This window comes from Cherax quadricarinatus, chromosome 8, assembly GCF_038502225.1.
Source record: "Cherax quadricarinatus isolate ZL_2023a chromosome 8, ASM3850222v1, whole genome shotgun sequence".
NCBI classification, from domain to species: Eukaryota; Metazoa; Arthropoda; class Malacostraca; order Decapoda; family Parastacidae; genus Cherax; species Cherax quadricarinatus.
The window spans coordinates 31,687,409-31,702,408 of record NC_091299.1 but is presented as its reverse complement, the minus strand read 5'-3'; the positions used below and the strand labels follow the sequence as shown (position 1 = coordinate 31,702,408).

Here is a 15,000-nt window from a genome sequence, read left to right as displayed (position 1 = left end):
CTGCACCCACCCTCCTATAACCACAAACTTCTGCCCCACATTCTAATACTGCATTTTTAAAACTATTTCAACCCTCTTCAACACCCCCAGTACTCATACTTCCACCAACCCACCTTTCTGCCAATATTGCTTATATCTCACCCGAACTTCCTTCTCCCTTAGTTTACACACTTTCACCTCCCTCTTACTTGTTGCCATTTTCTTCTTGTCCCATCTACCTCTTCAAATTCAAAGTTTATTCTCTCTAAGGATTACAATGCTGAGTTTATAGAATTTGGTTATTGTGTGGTTTACATGTAGTAAAATAATAATTATAGAGTGTACCACTAGAACACCTAGCATGGCTAGGCATTTCGGGCAGGCTTAAATTAAACCTTAAGTTTAAAATATTACAAAATTATGAGGTAAGTTGGTATTATGGCTAAGTGACTAAATACTAGTTTGTGAGTTTAGCAATGTGAATGCTTTTGTTTTGGCACTATACATAGTTTCGGTATTGGAGTATCACAGGTCAACTTATGACTAGTTAAGGTTCATTATTTTGAGATTGAGATTGATATTTCTGTTTATGGTCAAATGGGTGAGTGTAAGTGTTAACCACCAGGTGGTATTCGTGTAATTAGTTGACAGGGTGTATCAGGGAGATAAGATGTTTTCTGATGGTAGTTTTGAAGGTGATGAATGTGTCTGCAGTTTTAGAATTTTCAGGTAGGGTGTTCCAGATTTTAGGGCCTTTGACATACATTGAATTTTTGTAAAGGTTTAGTCGGACATGGGGAATGTCAGAGATGTTTGTGTCTGGTGTTGTGCCTGTGGGTTCTGTCGCAACTATCAAGAAAGCGTTTTAGGTCAAGGTTAATATTGGAATTTAAGGTCCTGTAGATGTAGATTGCACAGTAGTAAGTGTGGATGTATGAACAGGGAGTAAGTTTAGATCTATGAAGAGTGGGAGGGTGTGTTGCCAGGGATGGGATTTAGTGATTATTCTTACTGCGGCTTTTTGTTGGGTTATTATTGGCTTTAGGTGTGTTGCTGCAGTTGAACCCCAAGCACAGATAGCATAGGTGAGGTATGGATATATATAAGTGAATGGTATAGTGTGAGAAGGGCAGTTTGCGGCACGTAGTATCGTATCTTGGAGAGGATCCCAACCGTTTTGGATACTTTTTTGGTTATCTGTTGGATATGGGTGCTGAAGTTCAGGTTGTTGTCGAGGTATAGGCCTAGGAATTTGCCCTCATTATGCCTGGCAATTAGACTGTTGTCGATCTTAATGTTAATTTGCGCATCTCCTGCTCTGCTACTAAACATAATGTAGTAGGTTTTGTCAGTGTTAAGCGTAAGTTTATTGGCTGTCATCCAAGTCGATATTTTGATCAGCTCCTCATTAACAATGGTGTTGAGGGTGGCAAGATTAGGGTGAGAGATGACTTAAGTCGTGTCGTCAGCAAGGAGAATGGGGTTCAGGTGTTGAGATACGTTTGGAAGATCACTGATGTATATGAGGAAGAGCAGGGGACCAAGGGCACTTCCCTGCGGAACTCCAGTATCAAGTGGCTGTGTTGTTGATTCTGTCTCTTTAATGGTGAAATACTGATACCTATTAGTAAGGTAAGATTTGAAATATGCAAGCACATGGCCTCTTATACCATAATGGTCAAGTTCGTGGAGTAGGATGCCGTGGTCTACTGTGTCAAAAGCTTTTCTTAGGTCAATAAAAATTCCTAGTGGATATTCCTTATTTTCCAATGCTGTGTAAAGCAGATTAGCATTTTTATGATTGCATCGTTAGTGCTTTTATTTTTCCTGAATCCAAATTGGCAGGGGTTGAGTATGTTTTGTGCCGTTATAAATGAATATAGTCTCCTGTGCACGAGTTTCTCAAAGATTTTGGATAGCAATGGTAAGTTTGATATTGGCCTATAGTTGTTTAAATCAGTAGGGTCACCACCTTTATGTATTGGTGTAACCCTTGCCGTCTTGAGTAGTTTCGGGAAGGTGCTAGTTTCTAGTGACTTCTTAAAAAGTAATGAGATAGCATGCGAGAGGACATGGGCCGCTCTCTTGTACAATAATGGTGGGACATGAGACAGATTCCCTGAGTTATTTTTAAGTGACTTTATAATCTCAGTGACTTCCATGGGCTCAGTTGGAGCAAGATAGAAGGAATTTGGGAAATTCCCATCTAGGTAGTCCCCGGCATGGGCATTGGTGCGTGGGATTTTATTGGCGAGATTAGAACCTATGGTTGAGAAGAAGTCGTTTATCTTGTTAGCTGTGTCAGTGGGATGCAGTGGTGTTTCATTAGGTTTAGTTAGGGCAATATTCTTGTTTTTTTTCAGTTTGTGGGTCCCTAGAATCTGAGAGTGTTTTCCAGGTCTTTTTTATATCTCCTCTTGTGTCAGTGAATCTACTGGAGTAGTATAGTTGTTTGGCTTTCTTTATTACTTTGGTGAGGACTGATGAATAGTATTTAAGAATATCTTTGTGTATTAAGCCCTGCCTATATTGCTTTTCATATTGGTGTTTCTTATCAATGGATTTCAGAATGGTGCTGGTTAGCCATGGGCAACCAAGCCGTTTGTTTGTGATCTGTTTCATTTTTATAGGACAATGTTTGTTGTATAGTCTAAGTAATTTGTTAAGAAAAATGTCTGTCCAGCCATCAATAACATTGGCCTTGGAGAATTCTGTAGGCCAGTCAACAGTCTCTAGGTCAGCTGTGAACTTCCTTATTGAGGCCTCATCATGGAGTCTAAATGAAACTTTGTTGTATTCAAGTGGTGGTTTACTAGTGTTTGTCAAGAGGAAGGTAGGGTAGTGGTCTGTAGTGCTATCTGTGATTATCCCTGATTTAAGGGGGGCTAGTATATTGGTCCATATGTGGTCTATTATGGTTGCACTTGTTTCAGTGAGCCTGGTTGGTTTAGTTATTGTTGGTATGAGAAGCGTGTTGTTCATATTGTTGATGAAATCAGTTACAGGCTGATCATCTAGTAGGCCAAGGTTGATGTTGAAGTCTCCAGCTAAGAGAAGGTGGTGCTTATTCATTTGTCTGTTTGTTATTAGTGCCTTTAGTTTCTCACTGAAATTTGGGATGTTTGTGTGGGGTATCCGGTAAATGGCACCGATTGTTATAGGCGTCTTAACGTTTTTTACAGTAAAATTAGCAAAAATGTATTCTCCATATTCATCACTAATGCAAGTGGTGCTAATACAAGATAATTGGTTAGAGTAATAGATTGCAATACCACCCTCAACTTGGTATGGTCTGCAGTTGTGGATTGCTGTGTATCCTGGTAGAGGGTAGATATCTATTATGTCCTGCTTAAGCCAGGTCTCAGTAAGAATAATGCAGGAGAAGGGTGTCTTTAGTGATTCAAGGAGTGCCAGGAGGTCATCATAGTGTTTGCTTAAGGACCTAAAGTTGTAGTTAAGTACTGATAGACTTTTAGCATTGTTTAGGATAGTGCTGGCTTGTGATGCTGTGTAGTAAAGGCAGTTACTTTCCAATAGGTTTTGATTGTGTGTCAGATTATGGAGGTTTAGATCAGGGTCGACGTGATCAATCATCTGCTAGGTTTAAATTATGGTTATTTATATCCTGAGTTGTGGGTTGAGTTTTAGTACTGATATCTGTAGTGGTGGGAAGTTTGGACAAGTGTATAGCTATAGCATTTTGGTCATGTAGAGTATAGTCACTAATACACATTTACTCTAACTGTAGCTACAACTAAATAATGATCCGATGTATCAGTTGCCCCTCTATAAACATGTACATCCTGGAGCCTACCCATCAACCTTTTATCCACCAATACATAATCTAACAAACTTTCATTACGTGCTATAGCATACCTTGCAAATTTATTTATCCTCTTTTTCATAAAATATGCATTACTTATTACCAAACCTCTTTCTACACGTAGCTCAATTAAAGGATCCCCATTTTCATTTACCCCTGGCACCCCAAATTTACCTACTACTCCCTCCACATTTTTACCCACTTTAGCACTGAAATCCCCAACCGCAAGTACTCTCACACTTGGTTCAAAACTCCCCACGCATTCACTCAACATTTCCAAAAATCTCTCTCTCTCTACACTTCTCTCTTCTCCAGGTGCATATACGCTTACTATAACTCACTTTTCACATCCAACCTTTATTTTACTCCACATAATCCTTGAATTAATACATTTATACTCCCTCTTTTCCTGCCATAGCTTATCCTTCAACATTGCTACTCCTCCTTTAGCTCTATTTGAAACTCCTGACCTAATCCCATTTATTCCTCTCCACTGAAACTCTCCCACCCCCTTCAGCTTTGTTTCACTTAAAGCCAGGACATTCAGCTTCTTCTCATTCATAACATCCACAATCATCTCTTATCATTCGCACAACATCCACGCACAGACATCTCACTTTGACAATTTTCTTATTCTTTTTAGTAATTACAGGAAAAGGGGTTACTAGCCCAATGTTCCAGGCATTTTAGTTGACTTTTACAACATGCATGGCTTACGGAAGAAAGATTCTTATTCCACTTCCCCATGGGTATACAAGGAAAAGTAATAAGAACGGGAACTATTAAGATAAAATCAAAGAAAACTCATCTGAGTGTGTGTAAACGTGTACATGTATGTGCAGTGTGACCTAAGTGTAAGTAGAAGTAGCAAGACGTACCTGTAATCTTGCATATTTATGAGACAAGACGTACCTGTAATCTTGCATATTTATGAGACAGACAAAAGACCAGCAATCCTACCATCATGTAAAACAATTACAGGCTTTCGTTGTACACTCACTTGGCAGGACGGTAGTACCTCCCTGGGTGATTGCTGTCAACCAACCTACTACTATATTTTGATATAACAACATATGTCATATATACTTTAAACATATATTTTTCAATGCTCACTTAAATACCAATTGACCGGTGGTAATTTCCTGATTATCCTGGAATCAGTGAGATCAGCTATGGGAAAATTTGAGGAAATGAAAACTGGAATGCATCATAAAACAAATTCAAACCACACAACAGAGCGAAAAACTAATGTAAAGGACCTAGGAGTGATTATGACAGAGAATCTCTTTCAAAGACCACAACAATGCTCCCATCATATCTGCTAGGAAAATGATAGAACGGATAATGAAAGCCTTCTAAACTAGGGATGCCAAGCCAATGACGATTCTCTTCAAATTGCTTGTTCTCCTTGGGCTGGAATATTGCTGCACACTAACGACCTCTTTCAAAGCAGGCAAAACTGAAGACCTGGAGAATATAGAGAACTTCTACTGCACCTATAAATACAACAAAGCACTTAAATTACTGGGAACGGTTGAAGTCTCTTGACCTGTACTCCTTGGAACTCTGGCGAGAAAGATACATGATAATGTACACTTGGAAAATCTTAAGAGGGACTAGTTCCAAATCTGCAGACGGAAATCACTCCCTATGAAACAAGAGAGGCAGGCGGTGCAACATCCCCCAGTTTAAAGTAGGTGCGCCATTAAGTACGCTAAGAGAAAACACGAAATTATCAGCTGGGGTCTTGGTCAAGACCGTTCAACTGTCTCCCAGCATACATAAGGGAGATTACCAATAGACCCCTGGCTGTATTGAAGACAGGCACCTAAGTCAGTACCTGACCAGCCGGGCTGTGCTTCGTACGTCGGCTTGCATGCGGCCAGCAGTAACAGCCTGGTTGATCAGACCCTAATCCACCACGAGGCCTGTCATATTATATTATTCATTTGTCGGACAACTGCATTTTCTGTATAACGGGTTGTATTCGAAAATGTAGCTGTAGTAACTCGTTCCAGCAGCAAGTTTTTTTTTTATAAGTTTATATACAGTAAGATAAATAACTAACATGGGTCCCACAATTTACACCAGAGGTAGACCCATCTATAATAATATATAATATATATATATATAATATATATATATAATATATATATATATATATATATATATATATATATATATATATATATATATATATATATATATATATATATATATAATAATATAATATATATATATATATATATATATATATATATATATATATATATATAATATATATATTATACAATTTAGTTATTTATCTTACTGTATATAATCACTTCACTCTTGAATTAGACACTGTGCAACATCTGGGTACCTAAAAGTCACTCCACTGTTTAGCAACATCTGGGTACCTAAAAGTCACTCCACTGTTTAGCAATCTCACTGTGAATAATATAACTAACGAAAACACGCAAATTTAAACAATTAATTCTATTCCAAGTACCAAGACAAGCTAATATGAAAATGTTATGCGAACTTTTCATAATAAACTTTTAATAAACATGAAATTCATGTTAGGATTATTATTATAAGCATGGGGAAGCGCTAAACCCGTAAGATTATACAGTTCATATGTTTGATTAGTTTTCCAGCGAATCTTTGTTGACTGCATTTTTTGTTAAGAGGCTAACACCTATAACCATGGCTTAAGTTTCTTTCATTTCGGCCTGTATTACCATTAGAAAGAAAGTATTGCGAGGTTTGACGTGTCCAAATGATTTTAAGTCTGAATGCTCTTTTAGTAACTAACACTGAATGTAATGTGCAGTATACTGAAGAATAGTGTTATCTGGCATGGCTGGAAGGGACTTCCTGTATAAGACTGCATTTGCAGAGGTTTACACTAACAAAATCTCTCCAAAAATAACTGTTCTAGAGCCTCAGAACAGACTTGGTAGGAGAGAGAGCGGAACAATAGTCTCTCTTCCCTAAGGTTGCTTTACCTTTAACCTCAAGCCGTCCCACCCTGTCTCCACACCTTACACAAACCCCACTATATACGTATATGTAGTTGATGTCTGGCGTGATGCTGTAAGTGGTGTGTCTACCTACCTGGAGGGTAATAAAAATAATAATATCTATATTTCTACAAGTACATGTAGGTAGACACGCCACTTATAACATATAAATATAAACAGTAAATATTATATCCTACATATAAACAGAAGGCAAATCAATAAATGTCACAAATGGATAAGCTTTCAGCTAATAAGTAGTTTGCATAAATTGTTAAGACAAAATCCAGTCACTTTCAAAAAATGCGCTTTAATCCACATGTACAGATTAACTTTCTCGCATACCAGCCTCACTTACACACTTAGTGAATAATTACAGTACCTGGGGCCAGGAATACAGACGGAGTAGCGGAATCCGTATTTATTAAGGACGTAGAGTAGTTCAGGAGCACTGCGGTAGGCGCCCCACACGGAGAACACGGCCAAGAACACGTTCCACATGAACAATGGCACCTTCAGTTCGAATCTGGGCCGGGTCTGCATGTACAGCTTCCCTCCGTAGATGACGATCATGTAGGCCCCGATGTAGTAGAAGCACATCATCCAGTTCTCCTTCATCCATCGTCGCTTCTCCAGAGTATCAAAGTCCTCCTCGAACTTGAAAACGTACGAGTAATTTGGCATCGTTACGGATTCCATGGTGGCCGGCACACGCGAGGGGGATGGCTATCTAGCAACAAGTGAAGTAGGTTTCGGTTCCAAAGAATGAAGTACCAGCTAGACTGGTAGGAGATAGGAAGGCGTGGAGGACAGACCGGCAGCACTACACACGTCCCCCTGAGCTGCCGCTGACACACACAACACACGATGGTCAGGAGGCAACTCAACACCGCCCCGCCGCGCTGCCAGGCTTTTAAAGGCTGCTCCATTTTGTGTTCATATTCCTCCGCAGATACTCATTAATTCACGCCGGTGCCATTTTTGCACCCTCAGCAGACTTCAGCTACACGCTATGGCTGTAATTCTGGGCTCAGTATTCCCTACATATTACGAAGAGTGGGTTCCAATATTATTGATTTGGTGAATGGCGGGTAAGCACATTCCGGCGAGAGAGGCGGGAAGCACACTGCCATATGTTGCTCTCTTATTTCCCGCGTTTCATACTCCCAGCCTGAATTATAAAGTTATTTATTAAATGTTTAATGGTATCTTCTATAATTATTTTGAAGTCAAAATAATGTAAACCGAGTACTGGTGAGCTACCAGCTCCCTACAAACAGAGAAGGTAGGTCAAGGTGATCTTGTAAGATACCTCGACACACTGACCACCTGCTCCCAGCAATACATATATACAATCACTTTTGAATATCAACTTAAGTACGCAAGTTTAGGTACAGGTACACATAAGCACAACTATCATACCTAGTAACGTAAGTTTAAATTATCTAGGATAACTGCAAAAAAGTCAAAGTAACATTTCCATTGGGTACCACGTTAATATATTATTATTTAATGTCGAATCCAGGTTGAGGGACTAATTACTTCATACTCTTCATTTTCCTGTTATTCTCTGTCTTGGACTAAAGAAGCCACTGACTGGCGAAACGTTGCACAAGCGCCGTTCTTCAAAGCCGAGTTTGAACATGTAATACTGCACAATTACCGAGAATAATAAATAATGACAATTTTTAAAAATATAGTTATTACAATGGATATTGCAATGAAACGACACTGTTTACCTGTGTATACAAAAATGATTTTATGGTACCTGGTACCTGCCTGGAGGGTATTCTGGGGATCAACGTCCCTGCGGGCCGGTCCATGACCAAGCCTCCCGGTGGATCAGGGCCTGATCAACCAGGCTGTTACTGCTGGCAGCACGTAGCCCAGAAAAGCTCCATGTTATAAGCATTTCTTCACAAGCACATGTAGTACATCAAAGATTATAATTAACACTTCTGGTAAGGAAAATTCGGAAGTTTTCAACAATAAATGTTTTCCTCATTTTGCTCTTAGTAAAAATCTAAGTAACGTGACCAGCTTTTGAAACATGTGCCTCTATTGACAAAAGTACGTGGCTGTCGAGACCACGCCCGAGCTGGTCCTCGAGACCACGTCCGAGCTGGTCCTCGAGACCACGCCCGAGCTGGTCCTCGAGACCACGCCCGAGCTGGTCCTCGAGACCACGTCCGAGCTGGTCCTCGAGACCACGTCCGAGCTGGTCCTCGAGACCACGTCCGAGCTGGTCCTCGAGACCACGTCCGAGCTGGTCCTCGAGACCACGTCCGAGCTGGTCCTCTTGAGTCTACGTAGGAGTTCCGGGGATCAACTCCCCCGCGGCCCAGTCCATGACGAGTCTTCACAGTGGATCAGGGCCTGATAACCAGGCTGTTACTGCTACCCACATGCAATCCAACATATGAACCACAACCCGGTTGGTCAGGCACTGACTTTAGGTATCTGTCGAGACCACACCCGTGTTGGCCAAGACCACACTGGTTGGCCAGCTTTAAAAGCCAGCTCGTGCTACTCTACCATCCTACAAAGCAGAAAAACGAAGGGTGACCGTGCCGTGTGGACACGGCCTTGCCTTTAGATAGCTGGCACCTAGATAAACCATGGATTTCCTGTCCTCCACATGGGTACAACATATACTACCAGCACCACCATAACCTACATAGCAGAGAGCCTACATAGGAAAAGATGAAAAGGGTAAGACACCAAGAGATAGTTTAATATGTTTATTATTCACCCCATACCCATCCTGTGGGCAGTAGTCAAAAGATTACAGAGGTATATAATGGGTCCAGGGACTGGGCCCCAAACTTTTGGTAGAGCAAGTTACAAAGGTAATGAGCATCGGTAGATCTGGTCACAATCATGACAAGTTACAAAGGTATTTACAGATTACAGAGGTACATTATAGGTCCAGGGACTGGTCCCCCAAAATTCTGATAGCTGAACTAGGTACAAAGGTAATAAACTCGTAAGTTACAAAGTTAATGAATCATATAAGTAAATAAATTTACTTACTTACGCTTATACATGGCTACTATCATGAACAAATTGTAGAGTATTGAGCAATTCACACGTCCACACCCGGTCACAGCTATAATGAGTTATCAGTACAAATATTAATTGTTGGGACACGCACGCACGCACGCACGCACACATACACACACACGGAATTGACAAGGTGGACAAAGACGGGATGTTCCAGAGAAGGGGCACAGACACAAGAGGTCACAATTGGAAGTTGAAGACTCAGATGAATCAAAGGGATGTTAGGAAGTATTTTTTCAGTGATAGAGTAGTCAGGCCGTGGAATAGCCTAGAAAGTGACGTAGTGGAGGCGGGAACCATACATAGTTTTAAGGCGAGGTATGATAGAGCTCATGGAGCAGGGAGAGAGAGGACCTAGTAGCAATCAGCGAAGAGGCGGGGCCAGGAGCTGTGACTCGACCCCTGCAACCACAAATAGGTGAGTACAAATAGGTGAGTACACACACACACACACACACACACACACACCACACAGTTCCTCACAAGAGGTTAATGCAAAAGCTAGAGGATCAGGCACACATAACAGGAAAGGCACTGCAATGGATCAGAGAATACCTGACAGGGAGACAACAATGAGTCATGGTACGTGATGAGGTGTCAGAGTGGGCGCCTGTGACAAGCGGGGTTCCACAGGGGCCAGTCCTAGGACCTGTGCTGTTTTTGGTATATGTGAATGACATAACGGAAGGGATAGACTCGGAAGTGTCCTTGTTTGTAGATGATGTGAAGTTAATGAGGAGAATCAAATTGGTCGAGGATCAGGCAGGACTACAAAGAGGCCTGGTCCAGCAACTGGTTCCTTGAATTCAACCCTGCCAAATGCAAAGGGAAGGGCAAAGAAGACCGCAGACACAGTATAGTCTAGGTGGCCAAAGACTGCAAACCTCACTCAAGGAAAAAGATTCTGGGGTGAGTATAATACCGAGCACATCTCCTGAGGCGCACATCAATCAGATAACTGCTGCAGCATACGGGCGTCTAGAAAACCTAAGGATAGCGTTCCGATGTCTCAGTAAGGAATCGTTCAAAACTCTGTATATCATATACGTCAGGCCCATACTGGAGTATGCAGCACCAGTTTCGAATCCACACCTGGTCAAGCACGTCAAGAAATTAGAGAAAGTGCAAAGGTTTGCAACAAGACTAGTCCCAGAGCTAATGGGATTGTCCTACGAAGAAAGGTTAAGGGAAATTGGCCTGACGACACTGGAGGACAGGAGGATCAGGGGAGACATAACATAAAATACTGCGCGGAATATACAAGGTGGACAAAGACAGGATTTTCCAGAGATGGGACACAGAAATAAGGGGTCACAATTGGAAGTTGAAGACTCAGATGAGTCAAAGGGATGTCAGGAAGTATTTCTTCAATCATAGAGTAGTCAGGAAGTGGAACAGCCTAGCAAGTGAGGTAGTGGAGGCAGGAACCATACATAGTTTTAAGACGAGGTTTGATAAAGCTCATGGAGCAGGTAGAGAGAGGACCTAGTAGCACTTAGTGAAGAGGCGGGGCCAGGAGATGAGTATCGACCCCTGCAACCACAATTAGGTGAGTACACACACAACCACCAGCAAAAGGACCTTGTACTTAGAAGGGGAGTCGCTAGCGCGCTGGGCTCATTAGGAAGAGAACGGGCGGTTGAATCCCACACTATGTTTATTATTATTTTGTTTATTTTATTGATTATTATTATTATTATTATTATTATTACTACTACTGGAGCTAGTAATCCCTTCTTCTGTATATATTACTAAATGCAAAAAGAAGAAAACTTTATAGCTTTCTCCGTTTTCGGGTCACCCTGCCTTGGTGGGAAACGGCCGGTATGCTGAAAAAAATATTATTACACAATATAGCAACTCAAATGGGAAGTAATCAATTTCGATTCAGGGGAGGTGATGATAGGCTCACTTCCTCGGATCCAGAACTCTCGAAGGGAATTCCACAAGATAAGCCACTGATTAGCTATCACGGGTAATCTTGAGCTACTAATTCTCCGGGGTTTATAATCTGAATTAAATCTACTGTTTACATAAGAATATTATTTCACTACAAGAAATAAGTTTAATGACATACAACACCTAACCAGCTAAGCCTTTCCGTAACCTATTTCTTATTAACACAAGCCTGGACAAATTTTCTGTTGTCAACATTCTCTATTTCAATAACCGGAGTGGGAAGAAAGTATATCGCTTAGTGAAAAATAACTAGAGGCTACCCAAATCGCTTCGGGAGGTCATCACCTCCACGGCCCGATTCCAGACCAGGCCTCCTGGTTGCTGGCCTGACCCATCAGACTGCTGGTTCCCGCCGTCCAGGTACCTACAGCTTGAGCTCCTTCTTAAAGACAGTCAGGGGTTGTTAGTCCCTCTTATGGCACTGTCTCCTAAGCTTATTGTCTTCATAAGTAGTAATTTTGGTGTGCGCATTAAAACATCAAATTATGCTCAAGGTGATTTTGTAATTCATCCTTACTTTGATTGTTTGGCAGTTGTTGTTTTTTCCACAAATAAGCAATTTTTCAAATATGATATATGACTTGCAATGTTTTAACCCACATGAATGTTCCCGCAATATTATATATATATATATATATATATATATATATATATATATATATATATATATATATATATATATATATATATATAAAGCATTTGGATATCTATATGATGCTCCTATACATCACTTTGCAAGAAATTAATCTGTTCGCTTAGCACCTTCTCATCAACGAAAGAATAATTCGCAAATCTGATGAAGCTTGAAATGTTGTCGTTGTCACCGATGCAAATTACCAAAGAGGGTTGGCTCTAGATTAAATCTTTGTGGCACTCCACTAAAAAGGTCTTTCCTGACAAGCTTATATAAACAGAATATCTGATACAGATTGCGCACGAAAGAGCAGATTGGACATGAAAGCTTATGTAGATAGGTAACATATATACTCAGTAGCCACTGTATTAGGTACACCTTTCTAGAACTGGGTAGGGCTCCACTTTCGCCCCTAGAACATCCCGGATTCTTCACGAGATGGATTCGTAAAGATGCTGGAAACATTCCTTAAAGATATTAGCCAATGTTGATAAAAAAGCATCATACAATTACTGCAGATTTGTCGGCTGTACATACACGCTGCGAATCACCCGTTCCACTATATCCCACAGTTTACGTCAATCTCTGATCCTATCATCTGCACGTCACAGATGATAGGATGTCTGCATGCCTAATGTAGCCACAGTTTCTTGCTTTATATATATATATATATATATATATATATATATATATATATATATATATATATATATATATATATATATATATATATATATTGCTGACAAGAGTGGAACTCGATGTGGTCTTATGCTGCTGTAGCACATATACTTCTAGGTTCGACATGCGTGTTCAAAGATTCTCTTTTGCATATGGTTCTTATAACACATGGTTATTTGAGTTACTGTCACCTTCCTGTCAGTCCTATTTGAGTTGCTGTCACCTTCCTGTCAGTCCTATTTAAGTTACTGTCACCATCCTGTCAGTCCTATTTAAGTTACTGTCACCTTCATGTCAGTCCTATTTGAGTTACTGTCACCTTCCTGTCAGTCCTATTTGAGTTACTGTCACCTTCCTGTCAGTCCTGTTAGCTTGAATTAGTCTAGCTAGGCTCATCAAATGCTTGCTGGTCAACCAGGCTGTTGCTGCTGGAGGCCCGCTGCCCTACATATCCATCACAGCCTGGTTTATCTGGCACGTGGTGAAGATAGTTATCCAATTTTATCTTGAAGACTTCTACACTTGTCCCGGCTGTGTTTCTTACATCTTGTAGTAAGATGTTGAACAGTCTGGGGCCACAGACGTTGACACAAATCGTTTTCGCCCACAGAACTGCCGCTCACAGGCCGTTTCTTTTTTTAAATAATTCTCTGTACACTCTAGAGACTATTATGGGTGACAATCCCAGGAGAACAGCAGTTTCTGAGATACCCAAATCACCCGGTCTGGCACCAACAATCATTGAATGGTCAAAGTCACTTAGAATACATTTCTTCCTTATTCTGATGTTTAGTCTGAACAACAACAAATCTCTTGACCATAAACCATACCCCGGCCGGGATTGAACCCGCGGTCAGAGAGTCTCAAAACTCCAGACCGTCGCGTTTGCCACTAGACCAGCTAGCCACAATAAGATTCGTCCAACTAGGTATATTTCTACACCATAGGAAGGTTAGCACAGGTACCACTGTGACCACAAATGTAGAAATATACCTAGGTGGACGAATCTTATTGTGGCTAGCTGGTCTAGTGGCAAACGCGACGGTCTGGAGTTTTGAGACTCTCTGACCGCGGGTTCAATCCCGGCCGAGGTATGGTTTGTTTGCAATCGTGTCATTACGATTTCGTGACTCTTGACCATGTCTGTGTGCTTTAAGCCACTGAGGTACTGCTACCTGACTCATGATTAAATATTTGTATTGAGCTGGTGGAGTACAGGTGCACCAAATAGAGTGGCCCCTGAGTGTATATAGACAGGCTGGTACACTGGACAAAAACAGATTAAAAATACATAGGAAGACATAAGTAGGTAGGAAGATAAGTCAGGCGAAGTTGTGAGATAGCCCTGACACAAGGTCAGTGGACCCTGCTGCCCTGACCCAAGGTCAGTGGACCCTGCTGCCCTGACCCAAGGTCAGTGGGCCCTGCTGCCCTGACACAAGGTCAGTGGGCCCTGCTGCCCTGACACAAGATCAGTGGGCCCTGCTGCCCTGACACAAGATCAGTGGGCCTTGATGCCCTGGCACAAGATCAATGGGCCCTGCTGGCCTGACACAAGGTCAGTGGGCCCTGCTGGCCTGACACAAGGTCAGTGGGCCCTGCTGGCCTGACACAAGATCAGTGGGCCCTGCTGTCCTGACACAAGATCAGTGGGCCCTGCTGGCCTGACACAAGATCAGTGGGCCCTGCTGGCCTGACACAAGGTCAGTGGGCCCTGCTGCCCTGACAAAAGATAAGTGGGCCCTGCTGGCCTGACACAAGAACAGTGGGCCCTGCTTCCCTGACACAAGATCAGTGGGCCCTGCTGCCCTGACACAAGATCAGTGGGCCCTGCTGCCCTGGCACAAGATCAATGGGCCCTG

At 41.6% G+C, this 15,000-nt stretch overlaps 1 protein-coding gene across 2 annotated transcripts in view; it reads right to left on the bottom strand.

Moving 5' to 3' along the window:
* Baldspot (elongation of very long chain fatty acids protein baldspot) overlaps nt 1-15,000 on the bottom strand; it is a 215,760-nt gene that overhangs the window by 88,797 nt on the left and 111,963 nt on the right. Inside the window, exon 1 of one of the 2 annotated variants that reach the window (XM_070083021.1) lies at nt 7,187-7,703. The exons of the other annotated variant lie outside the window; for it this stretch is intronic. Within the exon in view, the coding sequence (XP_069939122.1) occupies nt 7,187-7,503 (317 nt within the window). The 5' untranslated portion in view covers nt 7,504-7,703. Of the gene's footprint in view, nt 1-7,186; nt 7,704-15,000 lie in introns of those variants that run through there. 2 annotated transcript variants of the gene reach the window in all.